At 33.7% G+C, this 21,033-nt stretch overlaps 1 protein-coding gene across 6 annotated transcripts in view; it reads left to right on the plus strand.

The window, feature by feature from the left end:
• COL24A1 (collagen type XXIV alpha 1 chain) overlaps nt 1-21,033 on the plus strand; it is a 404,239-nt gene that overhangs the window by 91,624 nt on the left and 291,582 nt on the right. For all 6 annotated transcript variants that reach the window (XM_016921775.4, XM_063799997.1, XM_063799993.1 and 3 more), the window contains exons 9-13: nt 2,062-2,106; nt 6,658-6,711; nt 7,856-7,900; nt 15,655-15,708; nt 18,953-18,997. In XM_016921775.4, the coding sequence (XP_016777264.1) occupies nt 2,062-2,106; nt 6,658-6,711; nt 7,856-7,900; nt 15,655-15,708; nt 18,953-18,997 (243 nt within the window). The remainder of the gene's footprint in view (nt 1-2,061; nt 2,107-6,657; nt 6,712-7,855; nt 7,901-15,654; nt 15,709-18,952; nt 18,998-21,033) is intronic.

Here is a 21,033-nt window from a genome sequence, read left to right on the forward strand (position 1 = left end):
AAAAGAGATTTTTATTGGCCCAGCTTGTCTCTCTCTCTCTCTTTTTTTTTTTTTTTTTTTTTTTTTTTAGAGGGTGCTATATTGCCCAGACTGGACTTTAGCTCCTGGGCTCAAGCAACCCTCCCACCTCAGCATCTTGAGTAGCTGGACTACAGGAATGCCATTTGCCTGGCCCAGCTTGTTTTTATTTAAATAAAACTCTTTATTCCAAGTCATTTTATAGGCTACTGGCCTGACTTATATTGTCCTCCCTTAGATTAACTGTCAAGTCCTGGGGCTGAGGTGGGGAAGGAGTAAGTTCATAAAAAACAGATCATGACTGCATGGTGCTGCCACCTTGTCAGGGTCTCTGAATGAAGAAGAATCCCTTTAAAGAGAAGTGTGCATAAAAAAGATACCGTGATTAACATATATACACATAGTTCACTATTATGGAGTGATTTGGGGAAAATAAGCTAAAATAAAATTGTGCCACGATTGCATTTTGTTTCATTATAGGCTAGGGAGGAAACTAACTCTGATCTGAAAACAGGTGTTGGCCAAAGAAAATCAAGCATGTAGCTAGACTCAAGGGTTCACAGAATTTAAAATAAGTAAATAAAATAAACACACACTTTAAAAAAAATAGGAAAAGGAAATAGGCTCATGGCAGAGTCTCTGTAACCTATGAGCCTCCTACCCTGGCTCTTTATTTGTCATCCTCCAGGAAACTTCCAGCTCACACCCTCCTAGAGCTGCTGCCTCATCCCAGGGAGCCACCACCACTGTCTTAGCGCTGAGGATGTTTCTTATCTCCTGTTGTGAAAAGTGAAAAAACTTAGCTTTGTGGATATTTTTACTTGTGGAATTTTGTGTAAACATTTGGGCAACTGAGCACAATATGTAATATATTATGTAATTAGGCTAATCTTGAACTCCCTTTAAAAATGTAAAAACAGTTAAACTGTTTTAAGTTTAACATCGCAAAAGCTGTTGAAATCATTCCTTTAGTTTTCAAATAGGCACCTCTTCTAAATGACGTTTTTCAACCAAAGCGTCATTCCCTTCTCTAATCCATTAATCCAAATTCATCTCTTCTGATAAACCCTCAGTGATTAATACTGAGTAATTCTTTCACTCCATTAGGCTATATTCTGAAACCCAGGAAATTTGTCTTTAGTTTGCAGTATATTAATTGGAAAATTTTGATATTCATAAACTATGATTTATTTCAGGCTTTTGAATTATATTTTAAGTCCTTAAAAAAAGGAATTTCTTTTGTTCTTTATATGCACCAAAATCCTTTGGTAAACAGTAGATCAAATCACTGATTTTTATGTAGAACTGTACAAATAAGCTCCAAAATTTTTCTTTATTTCATTCTTGCCGTCCTTTCTTTTAGTTTCCTTCATTTTGCTCCTATATCTTTCTTGAGGAAGAAGGATATTGTCTGTTTTATAGCTTTGGGTGTTAATTTATAGAGATTAAGATTTTCTTTTGCTTCTATTATTTGGAAAATATTCTTTGTTACTAATTCCCTAGACAACTTTATAGAACCCCTTTTGATGAACCTGTAAGCAGCCTCATGATTTTTTGAGTTACCTCATTCATGGGGTGTTATGACAATGATTTGGGTTAGAGGAACTGCCTGGATATGATCCAGTTTTTCAATAATTACAAACAGATTATGTCTGAGGCCATTTGTCTTAGCATTATTCAACTAAAACTAACTTTTTAAAAGCTTCAGCAAACTTAACATATCCATTGCTAGATATGAGCCTTTTATAAAAGATACTGTGCTTTAGTCTCTATTCAGTACTATGCTACCATTTTAGTTGATAATAACAAGTCATTAAAATAACATGCAAGATTAAATTATTAATAAGAATTAATTTGTTATTTAATAAAAAAGTAATTCTTATTAAATAGATTAAATTTAATAAGAAATAAATTAGTAACAATTAAATTTGTATTGATGAGGAAACCAAAAGTTGGGATATAAGGCAACTTGCAACCTATGTTTCGTTATTTGGCTTATATGAGTTTACTTTTCATAGCATGTCTCCACTTATTCTTTTACAGGGTCTCAAAGGACATCCTGGACTCCCAGGACTTCCAGGTGAACAAGTAGGTACTTCCTTTATAAGACTTGTATCATGTGTGAAAAAGACACATGTTAGAGAACTCCTTTGAGAGATTATTTTCCCCCATTTTTTCAATTTTTCTTCTCAGTGATTTTTTACTCTGTTTAGTGCAGGACAACCTTTTAATTGATTAGCTGTAGATCTTTTTATTTAAAAAACTATAACATAATATTTCACTGTTAATCATTTTTTACTTTTGCCCCATATGTTTCAGACTAGTAGCTCTTAAACTTCTGTAGTTCACAGACCCCTTTGAGAGTCTCATAAATACTATGAATCCTTTCCCAGAAAATATACATATCCATACACATACACACACACACACACACACACACACACACACACACACACACACAGAGAGAGACTTAAATTTTTTTGTACAATGTCAGGAACTTACCAGTTCACTAAAGCCTAATCCATAGCTGTTTGTTCCCTGACCTTTTCCTGAGGAAATGCAAATAAATTTCAATAACAGTCCAAATTAGAATGGTACATATATCATTGTCCATAATACACATACACAATATTTAAAAGTCAAAATAGTTTTGGAACTATTTAGTTTTTGATCATGTTATTGCTTTTCTCTCATCAGAAAATAATATATCATTATGTCACAGAAAAAAATAAAGTCATATGTTTTATGGTGTATACTATATTGAAAATATAGTGTGAATATAACAGTGAAAAGGGTAAGATATTAGAAACTGACTAAGGTAATGGATACCGTTATTAAAGAATCAGCACAGAGACTCAGGAAACTCTAAAGGGAGATCCAGGAAGAAATGTGATGGATGGTACCTGAGGGAAAGCTATAAATGAAGAAACAAAGCCAATTTTCCCTTTCATTCGTGTTAAGTTAGACAGTACACTCTGTTCAGTCCCTGAAGCACAACTTTTCAAGATTGCTAATTACTAGACATGGCAAGCGAAGTGATATATGTATCTCTAACACATGTAATATCAGTTTCCTGCAAATCAAACATGTACTGAAAAGCATTTGAGCATTTATGGGAGAAAAAGATGAGAAGGGTGAGTGGGATTAGTCCCTGGGGAGAACAAAATTGTAGGCTACTGCTTTGGCAGAAACGTGGATTCCAATGGAGGAAACCTGACACTTCACAAGTGAAAAATTGGCCATATGTCATTACTGACGAGTTCACTCAAAACTGCTCCATAAACTAGTACTGGTGGTGTATATATTATCTCTGAGGGTAATATACTTTTTAGAACAGTCTAAAACCAATTTTAAAGGTTAGAAAATGTATATTGTAGTCAGTTCTTCCTTTCTATTCTATTTGTTTCCAGAAAAAAAACAGGCAAAATTTGTGTTAACTATGAGAAACAGCTAAAATAATTTTGCATTTTAATTGTGAAAATACTGTGGACATTCAGAGGAGCATAGCTGACTTGCTGGAAGACATTTGTCTTGAAAATTTGTAAATATCTTCAAATTGGTCAGCAAACATTTGGAAAGGCAATTATATTATTTATGTGAGCTCTAGTAATAAGAGCTGTCATTTACTTACAGCCCTTATTATTTGCCAAACTATATTACTATTAACTACAACTTCTAGTAGTATAATTATTCAGTTTTACATATGTTAATTAACTTAATGTCACCAATACTAAGAGTTATTACAGTTACTTCCACTTTTAAATATATTTCTACACATTGTTCTATTTTATCCAAAAATGAGTGCTGTTATTCTATTTTACTAATGAAAAAACAGAGAAACTATAGTAGCAGTGCTGGAGCAGTGCCGGAATTCTGAATGAAGTCTAACTGACTCAGAATGTGTGTTTTAAGTGAGATTAGGGCAGGCTTCCTAATTTTCTGTTCCTGTTTTCTCAAGGGGCTGTTGATATAACTGTATCTCTATTACTCCATCCAATCTGCAGATTTGAGTGAGCCAACTTTTTAAAAAAATCTATCTTTAAATGCAGAGTGAATTAAGTCATGATATTTGTTTTGAGTTTCTTTTGAGTTTCTGTGGTTGTCTCAGTGATTCTAGGGTGTGGTTGGCTCAGAATACGTTTATGCCATAAAAAGATTATGCTGAAGTCTTACTTGTTTATTTTGTTTACTGCCGTTCTAGTATAGCAGAACTTAGACATTGAGTGGAATTCTTTTGTGTCTTTCTCTGCATAGCTAAAATGTGTTAGCTAGATCTCTACATGTTGCTTTAACACCCTCTGTGACAATCCATTCGAAATAGGGTTTCACTTATGTTCTATAACAGATTGCCTTTTTATTGAGGTTAGTTAACTTAATTTGACTAGGAAAGGAATGGAAAAGGGATGGTGGTTTTCATTAGCCAGATAGATAGTGGCCTACAGAATAAAAACAGCCTTTTACATTTGTCTTACTCCTTTCTGTTGGCATACCTAAATATAAGGTTTTGTGAATCTCTAGAATGTGGGCCTATGTGTTTTGGAATTGGATGGGGCATATAGGAAGGTGGTTGTAAATATACTAGAGCAAATCTCATAATTAGAGGACTTTCCTTGGAGTGCTATTGGATGTTTTTTGCACTTCAAACTCACACTAGGGAAACGGGCCTTTGAATGGTGGTCTCTGGAATTAGACTTGCTGATTTAATTCCTGACTTCCTACTTATTAGCTAAGTATCCTCCCATTGGTGACATAAACACCTTATGTCTCATTTTTTCTCATCTCTCATATGGGAATAAAGATATCTATCTTATAGAGTTTTTGAGTAGATTGAATAAGATAATACCTATAAAATACTTGAAATAGTGCCTGGCCCATGATAAATGCTCAATAAATGTTATAGGAATAAAATATTATGTAAATATATAATATTTAATATCAATAGGGGAATATTTAATACATACATATGGTTTCTGAAATTCATAGGATATAATCTCTCTACATATAGACAAGAATTTCTTCTGTAATCCTCAGAAGGCCATTGTTTATTCACATTCTCTTCAGTTGTCCGTTGTCATACTTCTGTGTATCTTAGGTTCTTTAAATGTAGAATGAAGAAAAGTGTATCTCATAGATGTAAAATGCTCAGCAAATAAAAAGTGCTCAGTAAATGTTAATTTTGGTCAAGGGAAGGGAAGAGGAAATGAGAGATAGAAATGAGAGGGAAAAAAGTGAGAGATGAATTCTGAAAAAAGTAGAGAGAAGAAACTCAACTATTATCCTCTATTTTTCATTTCCTTGGTCTGTTCTTTCTCTAGATTTTCCAAATTTTTAGAAGTTTTAGCATATCTGTACTTAAAGTGAAGGTAACACTCTTCTATCTACTTCAGAGCAGAAGGACAAAGTACAATTATCTTTCATTATATCATTTATAAACAAACAGGAAAGGAATTTTAGGTGATAAATAAGAAATCTAGCCAACTTAACATTGTTGTCATCAGCTCAACACACTTTCTTCTGACATTTCCTTGTGTCAAGAATTATTTAATAGACCTAAACTCTGAATAAACTGATGAGTAAATGAAGGAATGAATGATGTATCAATGAAAAAGAGTCTTTTTAAAAAAAAAGTTATAATATTTTGTCTCACTTTTTCACCCAGTTCTGTAGCAGTTTTCCTTTCTTAAGCCTTTGGGTCTCCATCTATCAGCCTTCCCTGAGCAAACCTTGTTTTAAATCAAGAATACAAAGTTGCAAATTCCAAAGGAGTTTACCATCTGTCTAAGTCAGTTTGGGCTGCTATAACAAAAGACCATAGACTGGGTGGCTTATAAACAACAGAAATTTCTCGCAATTCTGGAGGCTGAAAGTCTGAGATCAGCATGCCAGCCCGGTTAGGTTCTGGTGGGGGCTATCTTTTGGATTACAGACTGCTGACTTTTTATTTTATTCTCACATGGCCTATTTATAAGGTCATTTATCCCATTCATGAGGGCTCCAACCTAATTACCTTCCAAAGAGCCACCTCCTAATGCTGTTAGGCATTATCAGCAGGGTTAGGATTTTAACATGAATTTTGAGGCACACAAACATTCAGTCCACAGCACCATTCAAATTTACTAGATCAGACCCATGTCATGATAACGGTATTTGCCACTTAATATTCATTTACTTAATCAGACTCACTGTAAGGTTAAGTTTACTTTAGGAAAGAAGTAGAGGTTGGTTTTGTGGTTTACTGCCCCTCTTAGTCTTCTGGGGCTCATGCTCAGACTGTTAAGGAGTGTTGTAGGATGATCGAAACAAGAAAGAATTCAATCTACTGGTAAAAAGTTACTGGTAATTAAGAAATATACCAGCTCTTCCTCTAGAATAAATGTCTGTTTTAGTATGGATTTTTCCATCCTAGATTTATCATTATTAATGGTCATATATCATTTAGGGCCCTAATCTAATAGTTTACTGATTTTATTTAGCAATTTTTGTCCATTTTCCTTCACATAGGTGATTTCAGTTACATAAGCCATGTGTAGGACTCCGTATTTTTATGGGGAAAAATTATTTCCAAGCTTGTGTATTGTAAATATACCAAATTTGTTTCCTTTGGCTTTGCTATACTGTTCATTGTATTTATTATTTCAGGGAATTCCAGGATTTGCTGGTAATATTGGTTCACCTGGTTACCCTGGCAGGCAGGTGCAGTAACTATATTTAGACTTTTCTCTTTGTGTTCCTATTTATTAATACATTGTATTTCTGATTTTGAGAATTAATGTTCAAATAGTTTTTTTATTAAACGATGAATAACTCATAGAGAAATAATTTCAAAATCAAAGTTGTAGAAATCCATTACAATTTTTCTGCAGAAAGTTTTATTTAAAATCAGAAGGGAGATTTTAAATATGTTTGATGTGATGTACAATGGAACCTTCAAAATTAAAATGCACAAGTGTTAATAAGTTCTTAAAACAGTCCTGATTGTGATTTTACAATACTGTCACTGAACAAAATGAAGTAATAGTAAGAGTTAAGACTCTCTGTAATAAATATCATTTTTTAATAACACAGTTATAAAAATTTGAGAAACAGTATACCACTACCAAACACTTTTATCTGAACTGAATTCAGTTATTTGTACACTATTTTAAAAATGCATTCTAATCATTTTATATTTATTCCCTTATAATTTCTAACTTTCTGTACTTCATGTAGATTAATAATAGAACAAGCTTTCTTTCATAAGTTTTCATGAATTGATTACTTCTAAAATTAATTAAATGTATAAAGTTACATTTATCTTTTTTATTCTCAAGAATGAGGGAAATAAGAAAAAAATTGTTAACAAAATTCCATTTTTTAGGACTTTAAAAACACTTAGAGGTACTCTATATTAGACTCTTACTCTCAAGTGATAATATATGTTATATAATATATATAAAACATGAATATGTAAATATATGGACATTGATCTAAAGTTTAAAATAAATTTAAAAAAAATTTATGGGACTATCTTTTAGAATAAGTTAATTAGAAATGTTTTAAAACAACACAGTCTTCCAATGAGAAATAATGTAATGAAAAAAATTTTAAAAATCTGACAATGTGTTAATGTACTTTATTTATATATCGAAAATATATTGTGTATAGATTATTTCCAGTGCCTCTTTTGATTCAGAAATTCTAAAATTCCTTGAACATTGGTAATCTTCATTAGTTATACAGAGTTCTGAATTCTATAGTTTTGAAAATGATACCTCTTTATATGGCCTTTTTATTAATCTATTTATTAACTCTTTAAAAAGTACTGTAGTATGATGACAATGTCTTTTGTTTACACCAGGGTTTAGCTGGACCAGAAGGTAATCCAGGTCCTAAAGGTGCACGAGTAAGTAGGCATTTCCATCATTTTGTTAAGCATGCTTGCCTAAAAGTAGAATGAAATATATAAAACACTTAGCATTTTTACACTCTCTTAGTAGCTTTGAATTTAATTCAAATGTAGCCTGAATATACTTGCTTACTGCAGTTGCTTTCACTTCTATAATGACAGAAAACAGTCTCATTGTGGTAGGTTTTGCATCATTATTTTATATTTATTTCCATCGCATAATGTCTGGCATGTTAGAATGTGCTCTGTAAACATTTGTAGTGTTATTTATATATGAATGGATACAGACCTAAGGAAGTCATCATGTAAAAAATATGAAGAGGTAAAGAAATTCATAGTAGTTCAAGGCTGAGATCATTTTATTATATAAAAACTGTCAGGAGTAAAGAAATATCTACAAAGAAAGAAATAACCTTATTGTATCCAGAACATCCCATTTCACTCCCACACCATTAAAGGAAATGTTAGCCATTTTTAGTCACTAAGGAAGCAAAATAAACATTTCTATATTATATTGTATTAGTCACTTTTTGCATCACTATAAATACCTGAGGCTGGGTAATTTATAAAGAGCAGAAGTTTAATTGGCTCATAGTTGTGCAGGCCATGCAGATATGGCTCCAGCATTTGCATCTTGTGAGGGCCTTAGGAAACTTATAGTCACAGCGGAAGGTGAAGGGAGAGCAGACAATGTCACAAGGCGAGAGTGGGAGTAAGAGAGAAAAACGGAAGGTCCCAGACGCTTTCAAACAACCAGATCTCATGTGAGTTGAGAACTCACTTATCACCAAGGGGATGATGCTAAACCATCCACGAGGGATCCACCCCACAATCCAGTCACTTCCCACCAGGCCACACCTCCAACATTAGGAATCATATTTTAACATGAGATTTGGAGGGGACAAACATCCAAACCATATCATATATGTAGTGTATAAAATAAAAAATATGTTTTTAAAATTCTTTATTTTTAATAGCCAAATATTTTTCAAAGTCTACATTTGTGCCTTATATTATCTAAAATGCAATTTTTGTTGTTGTTGTTGTTTTTGTTTTGGTTTTTTTTTTTGGTGAGACAGAGTCTTACTCTGTTGCCCAGGCTGGAGTGCAATGGCACAGTCTAGGCTCACTGCACCCTCCGCCTCCCGGGTCCAAGCGATTCTCCTGCCTCAGCCTTCCAAGTAGCTGGGACTACAGGCATGTGCCACCACACCAGGCTAATTTTTGTATTTTTAGTAGAGATGGGGTTTCACCATGTTGGCCAGGCTGCTCTCAAACCCCTGACCTTGTGATCTGCCTGCCTCAGCCTCTCAAAGTGCTGGGATTACAGGAGTGAGCCACCAGGCCCGGCCTAACATGCCTTTTAAAAAGAAGTAAAGCATAAGGTATTTAAACAATATGTGCAATAATGATGTCTTACATTTTAAAAAATTATTAAACATTTCCAAATACTTTCATATGTATTTTATTCTTTTATTTTGCCATCAGCCCTGTGATGTAGGAGAACAGGCCTATCATCCCCATTTTACTGATGAGAAAAATAGTAAGCTAAGGAACTTACTTGATCTGGCAAAGTTATAGCTGGCTAGAACCAGAACCAATGTCTTTTCACCTTTAGCTCTGACCTCTTTTCATTAGCTCATGCTGTCTTTGTTCTTGCATTAAGTAACCACATAATGAGGAAAAGTCATGTACTTTTTATTAGAAATTGCACTGAAAACACATGTTGACTTGGATTTGAGAAGCCAGAAGAGATTAGTGGCCAAGAACATGGGCTGTGGAGTTAGATAGGCTAGACAGGCTTTTTTTTTTTTTTTTTTTTGAGACAGAGTCTCACTCTATGGCCCAGGCTGGAGTACAGTGGCGTGATCTCAGCTCACTGCAACCTCCACCTCCCAGGTTCAAGTGATTCTCCTGCCTCAACCTCCTGAGTAGCTGGGACTACAGGCGCCTGCCACCACACCCAGCTAATTTTTGTATTTTTAGTAGAGACGGGGTTTCATATTGGCCAGGCTGGTCTCGAACTCCTGACCTTGTGATCTGCCTGCCTCAGCCTCCCAAAGTGCTGGGATTACAGGTGTGAGCCACCGTGCTCAGCCCCTTAATACTTCTTTTACTAGCTTTGTGACTTTTGATGTTATTCAGTCTCTCTGTGCTTCATTTTTCTTATCTCATTATTTATTAAATGGTCATGATGAAACTTACTTTTCAGGTAGTTGTGAAAAGTTAAACAAGATGAGCATTCTTAAGGTATAGGGCATAGTGTATGCATGTATTTACTGTATAGATTCTATAATTATTATTTGAATTTGAGAGTTTCTTCTGTTCAATAACTAGTAACTCCAAGGAATATATGCAAAATATATTTGGCACTGTACAACTTACTCTTACTGCATTTTGTCATCTTGCTTCAGTGATCCATATAACTGTGTTCTTCCATGTACCATTTTTGCATTGTATAATACATCCTTTTGTTTTTTCCTTTTCCCATTTGTATTGAAAATTGTTTTCTAGGCTGTAACCCTCTTAAGTTGTACTTTTAGTTAAGTTTTCACACTTTAGTTAGGTTTCAGACTTGGGAGTGTGATTGGAATAAGGAGGGAATTTCACATTCATAAAGGGTCTCAAATGTAGATTTAAAAATTATTTGAAATTTAGGGGTATATGTGCAGGTTTGTTACATGGGTATATTGTGTAATGCTGACGTTTGGGCTTTTAGTGATCCTGTTGTGAAAGCAGTGAACATAGTACCCAATAGGTAGTTTTTCAACCCTTGCCTTTTTCTGGCCCTCCCTCCTTAGGGAATCTATAGTGTTTATTTTTCCTGTCTTTGTGTCCATGTATACCCAATGTTCAGCTCCCATTTATAAGTGAGAACATGCAGTATTTTGTTTTCTGTTTCTGTGTTAATTTTCTTAGGATAATGGCCTCCATCTGCATCCATGTTGCTGCAAAGGATAGGATTTTGTTCATTTTTATGGCACTGTGGTATTCCATGGTCTATATGTACCACATTTTCTTCATGCAGTCCACTGTTGATGAGCACTTGGGATGATTCCATGTCTTTTCTATGGTGAATAGTACTGCAATAAACATATGAGTGCAGATGTGTTTTTGGTAGAATTATTTATTTTTCTTTGGGTATACACCCAGTAATGAGATTGCTGGGTCAAATGGTAATTCTATTTTTAGTTCTTTGAGAAATTTCCAAACTTCTTTCCACAGGGGCTGAACTAATTTGCATTACCACCAGCAGTGTATAAGTGTTCCCTTTTTTCTGAAACCTCATCAACATCTGTTATTTTCTGACTTTTTAATAATAGCTCTTCTGACTGGTGTGAGATGGTATCCCCTTGTGGTTTTGATTTGTATCTCTCCGGTTAGTTATGTTGAGCATTTTTTCATGTTTTGGGGCCACTTGTATGTCTTCTTTTGAGAAGTGTCTATTCATGTCCTTTGTCCACTTTTTAATAAAGTTATTTGTTTTTTCTTGTTGATTTGTTTAAGTTCCTTGTAGATTCTGGATATTATTCCTTTGTCAGATGCATAGTTTGAAGATATTTTCTCCTGTTTTGTAAGTTGTCTATTTACTCTGTTGATGGTTTCTTTTACTTTGCAGAAGACCTTTAGTTTAATTAGGTTGCAATTGCCAAATTTTTTGTTACATTTGTTGCTTTTGAAGATTTAGTCACAAATTCTTTGCCTAGGCCAGTGTCCAGAAGGGCATTTCCTAGGTTTTCTTCTAGGATTATAGTTTGAGGTCTTACATACTAAGTCTTTAATCCATCTTGAGTTAATTTTTATATATTAACTCAGTCAGAGGTAGGAGTCCAATTTCATTCTTCTGCATATGGTTAGCAAGTTTTCCAGCACCATTTATTGAACAGGGTATTCTTTCCCGATTATTTATTTTTGCCGACTTTGTCGAAGATCAGTGGGTTGTAGGGTGCAGCTTTATCAAGTATAGATTTTTACCATTAACTTCAAATCTAGTTAAAAAGGCAAAAATCATAGAAACACACTCATAGGATACATGTTTTTCACTTAATTTGTGTCCTGTTACTGGCAAATTCTAAATGTTATGCATTGTACATGAATATTTTCATGAATCATGATAAATTAGCTTTTCATTGGCAGTTATTTGTTGGTATTTTTTGGTATTAGCAGAAATATTTTGTCAAATGTAAACGTTTAAAACACATCATAATTTTTAAACCCTTCTTTGGCATTTCCTTATGTAATAATGTGCTAGCTGCCCCCAAAAGTGAAAGTGTATAGAACCTCTCCCGATCTTCTGGTGGTCCTGCTGGTGACACAAAATTGCTTCTAACTGGATCTACAACCTTCAAACCAAAAAGCAAAAACATGTGTTATTATTTTTAATGTTCTTTGTTTCTTTACACAGTAAACTCTAGTTTCATGGTGGTATTTTGAGAATGACCTCAACTCTGTGGCTTCTTTGGTACTGCTGACATCTTATTTCTGTTAGAATCAGTGTAATGATGATCAAGAAACCTCTATGAAACACCTAAGCAATTACTTATAACATTATTCTATTTAAAATATCTAATTGTAAAATGTTCCCTTTACACTCTGTACAGGCTATGTTGGAGTTCTGACTTCAGTTCTTGAGTTATCAATTGATTATTTAGTTCACTGATAAGTATATACCAGTTAGAGTGTCTTTTCTTTTAATTTATAACCAAAACTCCTGTTGTATATATTAAAACAAATGTTAGCTGACTTTACACTTGAAGTCATCAACAGATGATTCTGAAAATGTACACAGCTTGTCATCATAATCCTAAATGCTCTAGTATCAGAAATACTTTTGTATGATTCACTTTAAAAGAAACATTTCCCATTCTCCAGCTGCTTGGCTTTCAAGTAAGAAAATCATAGATGTTTCACTTTATTAAAGTTATGTATAAAGGAACGAATTCTCTCTCTCCCTCTTTTCTTTTAATTTTTGCTTGTTCATACAATCTGTGGAACATAAGGCAATTTTAGGCACCTTTGACAAGGAAAAACACCTAAAAAAGTTTTCAAGATGGATGGTGGCAACTTTTTTAATGGCAATACTTAACTAAACTCTAAGGAAATAAAACCTTCCAAAAGTTTTATTCCAGGCAACTTAGATATGATTCTTGAGACATTTATCTCTTTCTTTTTAAAATAAAGAAGATAAAATATATATAACATAAAATTTTTTCCATGTATAAACCCTCTTAAAGTATGTAGTCAGTGGCCTTAAGTACATCCAATTGTTGTACAACCATTGCCACCATCCATCTTAAAAACTTTTTTCATCTTCCCAAACTGAAACTCTGTACCCAATAAACAATTCCCCATTCTCCACTCCCAGTCCCTGGCAACCACCATTCTACTTTCTGTCTCTATGAATTTGACTACTATAAGTACATCATGCAAGTGGAATCATACACTATCTGTCCTTTTGTGACTGGCTTACTGCACTTAGCGTAATTGTCTTTAATGTCCATCTGTGTTGTGGCAGTTATCAGAATCCTTCATTTTTAAGGCTGAATAATATTCCATTTCATGTATATACAACATTTTGTTTATTCATTCATCTGTTAATGAACATTTACGTTGCTTCTATCTTTTGATAATTGTGAATAATGCTGGAATGGGTATAGAAATAACAATTACTTTTTTAATGCTTGAATTCTTCAGTATTTGTTATTATGGAAGTATTTACTCTGAAAAATCACCCATTCTGTGATTCAAAATAAGAAAGCTTTATTTAGAACTTGGTAAATTGACCTACTGTATCTCTACTTCAATTTCTTTTAAACTTTGGCTTTTCTCTGCATCCATAAAACTACTCTTCTCTCACACCCCTATTTCACCCTCTGTCTGATCAATGATAATTTTTCCTAATATTTTCTCCTCAAAGCTTTAGTCTGTCTTTAAGACTTCAGACATATCTGTCCTTCAGACTTTTTTTCTTTATGAGCTTTTTCTATGAACCCCACATCTCCCAACTCCCTGCCATGATAATTACATTTGAATATCTCATTATAATCACAAATTCAAAATAACTAACAAAACTCATCCTCTTTATATCAAACTCAGGTTTTCTATTTGTTTTCCATATTTCTATCAGTGGTTAACATTTGTCTATCAATCCAGCTGTAAACTTTAGAGTCATCTTTCTCTTGATTCTTATAGACAGATAAAGACCTATGTGACCCACTGTAATCCAAGTGAATTTATAAAGTGAAAATATGATTATATGAAAACTGTGTCTTAAGTTTTTTTAATGACTCACAGTGTAAATTGCAGACTTTCCATCATAACAAAAAAGACTCTTCATGACATGACCCCCTGCCACCCTTTCCAAACTCACCTCTTGCCCACCAATCACACAGACTATTTGCAATTCTTTGCAAATGCTGTGTCATTTCATTCTGATTGATTGACTGATGGCACATTGTTAGCCCTGCCTTTTCTTTTCTTCAGGACTTAGCTCAAATGTTGCTTCCTCAGTAAAGCAAAGCACCATTAATCTCTCTAGGCAAAGTTGGTCATTCTGCTTCCAAAGTTCCCATTGTCTATTTGTCATATCACCTGTTACATAATCATGTAACAATTATCAAATGATGTTACAGTTATTTATTTTTATGACCCTCTTTCCTAATAAACTATGTACTTTTTGAGGGCATTGATTTTCATATGCATCTTTATAAACCCCAAATCTTTATAGACACAAAATGGCTACTAAAATAATGTTTGTTGAACCAGTGATCTGGACCCATAAACCTTCAAATTTAGAGCACTTAAAGAGCTTTCTAACAGGTTGGCCTATATTCAGTGTTTCCTGTCATGGCTGTATGCTGTATCCTATCAACAGATTAATCTTTTAGAAATACAGCATAACATCAGTGCACTACCATACTCCCTAAAATCTGTAGCTTCCATTTGTCTAATATATACAGTCTAAAATTTTTATTCTGAAATTTAAGACTCTCCTTAATCTAGCCCCTAAACTACCATACACTTTATCTGTAAAATTGATGAAACGGGTTATTTCCCACAAGTGAGATATAACTAAGTTACATTAGAATAAAGTGCCTTGCATTGTTATTTATATGTATCCCTTGTTTCTCAGATCAGATTGGAATCTTTATTAAGGCAGGGTGGGTCTTACACATAAGGCTAACATATAAAACCATCTTACACACAAAGTATGTTATGTATAAAATGTGATCAATTACTATTTACAAACACTCCCCAATTGCTACCATTAACAAAGACTTCCTATTATGTCTCTATTTACCAAGATTTTACCTATTCTCTAGACCTATCTCAAGTGGCAGTCTCCTTTGAAGCCTTCTTTGATTGCCTTTGCCTCCTGCCACATTGAAATGTATCTCTTCCTCCACTGTGCTTCTTATATTCTTATATTCTTTTGATACCTCCATTCTGTCTTAAATTTTAGCTAATCATATACATATATTTTCTGCCCACTATAAAATTTAGTGAAGGAAATTATTTGGGCTTATTTTTATTAGCCACTATTTCTTAAATTATATTTTGTATATTTTTTAATGGGAAGATTGATCTGTAACTTCTGGAAGAAAAGCAATTAGGTGAGGGGAAGTTATTCGCACTTGTAAGTCTTGTAATTTCATACTACTACAAATAAAATTTTAAGTTCTTCTATTCAGAATCACTTATGGGGAGAATATTCAAATGAACTAATATACAGACTATTTTCTTGTTTTAAGGGTTTTATTGGCTCTCCTGGAGAAGCGGGACAATTGGGACCTGAAGGAGAACGGGTACGTCCATTCCCTTCAAATAGTATTTCTAAAGTGATATACTTGTGAAAATGTACAATGGGGGTCATAAAATCAGATGCCAGGGAAGTAATCTTACTGAGTTAGCAAGCCAGGTTTAAGAAAAATCACCTGCCAGAAATGTAATTTGACTTTTGAAAATCTTACTGAATTTTGTTAAAGGAAAGTAATATAGCATGATAGAAATATAATTGTACTTTAAGTTCAAATTTTTGAAAATACACCAAAATATTAAAATATCTAATTATGAAATTTTTATTTTGTAATTCATTATCTTTGAGTATAAATTCTTGACAGGTCTTGATTTTGAGAGCAATATACAGTAAATAATTTAGCCTCAGAAGATATATTTTTGTTTAATTTAATAATGGGAGATAGCTGTTAATAAATATGGGTACTTATAAGTAAAGATAGAACCTTTGCAAAATGGTTTGTTATACTAAAAAGATTAATGAAGTTAATTATGGGAGTTATGGCATTGCAGCTTCATCATATCTAGTTTTCAGTGCTATATGCAATCTGTATGCAGTAATTTATCTTTGTATTCCTTCATTTACATTGCCAGTATTAATTGAAAACAGTAGAATTGAACAATATTAGTAGATTGTCATAGAATTTGAAATTAGAGAGTCATATTCAGAATTCAGCCTTCACCCCTATCATTATAAGAATGTAGTTCAGGCCAAAATTTTCATTTCTGGCAAGTGATTTTTGCAAATGAAAGTGAACCAGATTCATTGCTAAATGAATTTTTCAAATAAATAGTTTTTAGTGAGTGAGATAAACTATATTTTCTTGTAATTACTTGTGAATGCCCCTGCAGAGAAGAAATAATCAAAGAGTTTAAATATGCTGTAATGACAATCAAAATGTCTAGCCATCTTTGGTGAGATGAGGTAAAGATTTTCCCCTGGTGAACATGGCAAGTTGTTTTGTTCAATAGCAAAAAACATCTTAAGCATAATTCCACAACTAAGCCACCTAACCTTCATGTACTACAGCAAACTAACAGAGGATATATCTCATTGATCATGCAAAGAATTGATCTGCTACTTCTTGACCCAATGATTCCAGTTTACGTTGTTAATTACTCTGCTGTTTGTGATAACAATCCTTTTCTGATCCTTTGACATGAGCTTATTTCTTGTAAATTAGTTAATAAACCAAAATTATATGTCCTTGTAAAATGTTGTCATCTCGGATTTAATGATCTTAAGCCCAGTGTTGACACTGGCCATCAATAGGCACATTGCTGTAATCACACTCACTAATTTTTAGCAGTCTATATGAAAATATCAAGACCTGGCTGGGCACAGTGGCTCACGCCTCTAATCCCAGCACTTTGGGAGGCCGAGGTGGGTGGATCATGAGGTCAGGAGATCAAGACCATCCTGGCTAACACGGTGAAACCCCATCTCTACTAAAAATACAAAAAATTAGCCGGGCCTGGTGGTGGGCGCCTGTAGTCCCAACTACTCGGGAGGCTGAGGCAGGAGAATGGCATGAACCTGGGAGGTGGAGCTTGCAGTGAGCCGAGATTGCACCACTGCACTCCAGCCTGGGCAACAGAGCAAGACTCTGTCTCAAAAAATAAATAAATAAATAAAGACCTGTCTTAACATATAAATACACAAGATCAGTTTGTGATATTGGGCCCCTCACGGGTACTGTGTCCTAATATTATTTGGCTATGTCAAAATTTTCATTAAAACTATGAATGATGTAGCTAAAAGGGTGTTATGTTATAAAACGTTTAAGTACAAAAAAGCAGAAGAAAATAAGATACAGTAATGCTAACTGTTCCTGAAAACAAATGGAAAGAAGTCATTTCTGGGAGTCAATATTGTACATTACATGCATATTGTGTGTATACACATACATACACATATGAAACATGTACACATATATACATGTATATATATGAAAAATGCTTATATAATTCTGTCTGCATTATTTGGCTTCTCGATGAGATTTAGGGAGGCTACTGAAAATTTAGGAAATAATTATTCTATTTTTTTAAAAAAGATTGGTTGTATTATGTAAATATACATAAAGTCTTAATGAAATGAGTCCTCTTGCTCACCTATGAACTCTTTTTTGATGATCAGATACATGAGTATTTTTAAAACACTGTTGACTTGAAAGTGAATTGATTGTTTCAGCCAGTGATGTCTTCTAACTTACCTGTATGTACTATTAATCTCAAGCTACATGGTTGTGACAGACTGCTTAGTCTACAAATCTCAAAGTGATAATATCAAGTAAGATGCTTTAATCTGCAAGTAACAGAAAACCACAATTCAAACTGGCTTAAATATAAGGATATTTTTAATGATGATGATGAAAATAGCAAATGATTTACTGAATGGTTTTATATATGTACATATATATAAAAATTTTTAATAAATGGTTTTATATACATGAATTAACTTCTTTATTTATATATGCATATATACATGAAGATTTTAATAAACATATATGTGTATATATATACATGAATTAACTTCTTTATATATAAAACCATTTATTGAATGATAGGTATTATTATTCTTCTCATCATAGATGAAGAAAATGAGGCACACACAGAGGAAGTATTTTGTCTTAGACTATATACAGGAAGTAAGAGCAGACCCAGGATTTGGACAAGGTTTTGTCTGGCTCCAAAGCCTGGGTACTTAAGTACTGTACCCTACTGCTTCTTACATGACCAGAAATCCATAGGTTAGGTGGGCTGTAGATTCATCTCTCTGCTTTACCTTTTCTAATGTTGTCTTTACCCTAAGGCTTATTTCCTATATGATTGCAAGATTGCCAGTGCACAGGTTAAATGTGTCCTTGTTTATATCCAGATAGAGAGGGGAAGACAGAGAGGAAGGCGTTGTCCCTTAGATGTGGAAAATAAGACCTTCGTGTTCATCTAGTTGTGCCAACTTTGGTAATATGCCTGTCTCTGGACAAATAGCTATCACCAGGGAAATGTCAAGATCCCATTTGGAAGTACAGATGGGATAGATTCCTGAATAAAAGCAGAATTTTGTTTTGAAGAAGGAAAGGGGCTGCCTCAGTTAAATTAATATATTGAGGCTTTTCTGAATATCACATCAGTTTATAGAACAATTTGTTTTTGTGTTTTTCATACTTTATTACTTTATATTGGGAGAAAAAGATCTATAGTACCTAATTCATTCATTCAACAAATATTTCCTTTTTCTTTTCTATATTCTAGGGCATTCCTGGGATCCGTGGAAAGAAGGGTTTTAAGGGGAGACAGGTATCTTAATTTGTGTTTTTTGAGGTTTATTTTACAGCAGTATAACCTGGTTATGTGTTCTTACTTATTAAAATGTGAAGATACTTTTTGCTTTTTGTTGTTGTTTATAATCATTCCATTTTAATTTTTGCCTCTTGAATAGTGTATCAAATAATACCTGAGGATATAAAGGAAAATTTAGATTAAAAAATAACTCAACTTTCAACACTTCTAACACTTTCACTATACCAGTGGGAAAACCCTTATCTCTATGGTAAGGAGCTAAAATGTCACAGAAAATACGTGAAGAACTTAAAACACAAATGGTAGTACTCTTAACCTACTCTACATGACCAGATGTTGTAGAGGTTCAATCTCATGTTCTAGAGGTTTTTAAAATGCGTGCTTCAGCTGTTAATTCAGAGATTAGTTTGCAACAGCTTCTCGTATTTTCAGGTTAAAAAAAATCCAGGAAAGTGAATTTTACTAGGTAATATAATAATTTCAGAGATGGGAGGAAATTGTGACATCATCCAGTACCCCATTGCTTAACAAATGAGAAAAATGTGGTCCAGAGAGGCATCCTGAGGTTCTCCTTGTTAAGCTAGTATAGTCTGTGAAGATAAAAAGTGAGATTTTCATTACAACTTTTCTAAAATTTTGTGTACCTGAATAAAATCTTAATGATAATACCAAAGGACTGCAGCTCTCACCAGAATACTCAAATCATTTTGAAACATTTATCCTTCAAGCTTTGCAATATTCTTTGAAGGGAAAATAGAGTAAGTGTTAATGTCACCATAATATAGGTGAGTAAAATAAAGCTTAGAGATGTTAAAATACTTGCTCAGATCAGATAGTTAAAAGTGGTAAAATCAGTAATTGAGCAAAGCTCCACTGAATCTAAATCCAGAATCCTTTTCCTTACTGCCTAGATATTTCTGCTCTGTCTTCTACTCACAGTGCTTAGAAGAGGCATGAATTGTTTCTTCATGACGTCTGGCCAAAATGAGATACAGTTATTTTAAAGTTTAAAGATTTTAATATATTAAGATAAACTTACCAAACTGTCAAGAAATACAAAATAAGCCAAACATTTTGTTTCCCTGCATTTACATTGAACGTAGAAGCTAATCTTATAATGGTTTTAACAGTAGAAACTGCCATCACCGTTGCTATTATCACCATTTTTAAGTTCTCAACACTGTGATAAGTATTTTGTATGCCATCTCATTTAACTATACTCTATTACACTTGAATACATTGGTGTGTTAATTTTTTTTTTTATGTTTTAGCTCTCATACACATATTCCAACAGAAAATACCTTTCTATTTATTGGGTATCCAATTTCTAATCTAAAATTCTAAAAATTGACAATAGGTGGTTTGTTTTCTTTAGTCTTATTTACTCCATTCTGTATCTTCAAATTTTCACCCTTCTCCTATCAATGTATGCTATTAATAAAAGGACCAATAAAATCATTTGCCATAATACACAAATTACTTCCAATGCTTAAAATGCTACCTTACCCTTTAGTAAGTAGGTACAGTCTGAAGGCTGGGCGCGGTGGCTCACGCCTGTAATCCCAGCACTTTGGGAGGCCGAGGCGGGCAGATCAGTTGAGGTCAGGTGTTCGAGACCAGCCTGGCCAACATGGCAAAACCCCATCTCTACTAAAAATACAAAAATCAGCTGGTTGTGGTGGTGGGTGCCTGTAATCCCAGCTACTCAGGAGGTTGAGGCAGGAGAATCACTTGAACCCGGGAGAATAAGGTTGCAGTGAGCTGAGATCGTGCCACTGCACTCCAGCCTGGGTGACAGAGTAAGATTCCATCTCAAAAAATAAAAACAAAAATAAAAATAAATTAAAAATAAAATAGAGTCTTAAGAAAAAATAACTAATCTGCATTGGTGGAATTTTAGACATTGATGAACAAATTGAGTATTTTCTCAAAACCCTTGTTATATATCACTTAGATAACCACCAATTATTTCATTTGATAATATTGCTGATCTCATGTAGACATCAACTTGATTTTGGCTTTGGCAATGTACA

The sequence above is a fragment of the Pan troglodytes genome, chromosome 1, assembly GCF_028858775.2.
Source record: "Pan troglodytes isolate AG18354 chromosome 1, NHGRI_mPanTro3-v2.0_pri, whole genome shotgun sequence".
NCBI classification, from domain to species: Eukaryota; Metazoa; Chordata; class Mammalia; order Primates; family Hominidae; genus Pan; species Pan troglodytes.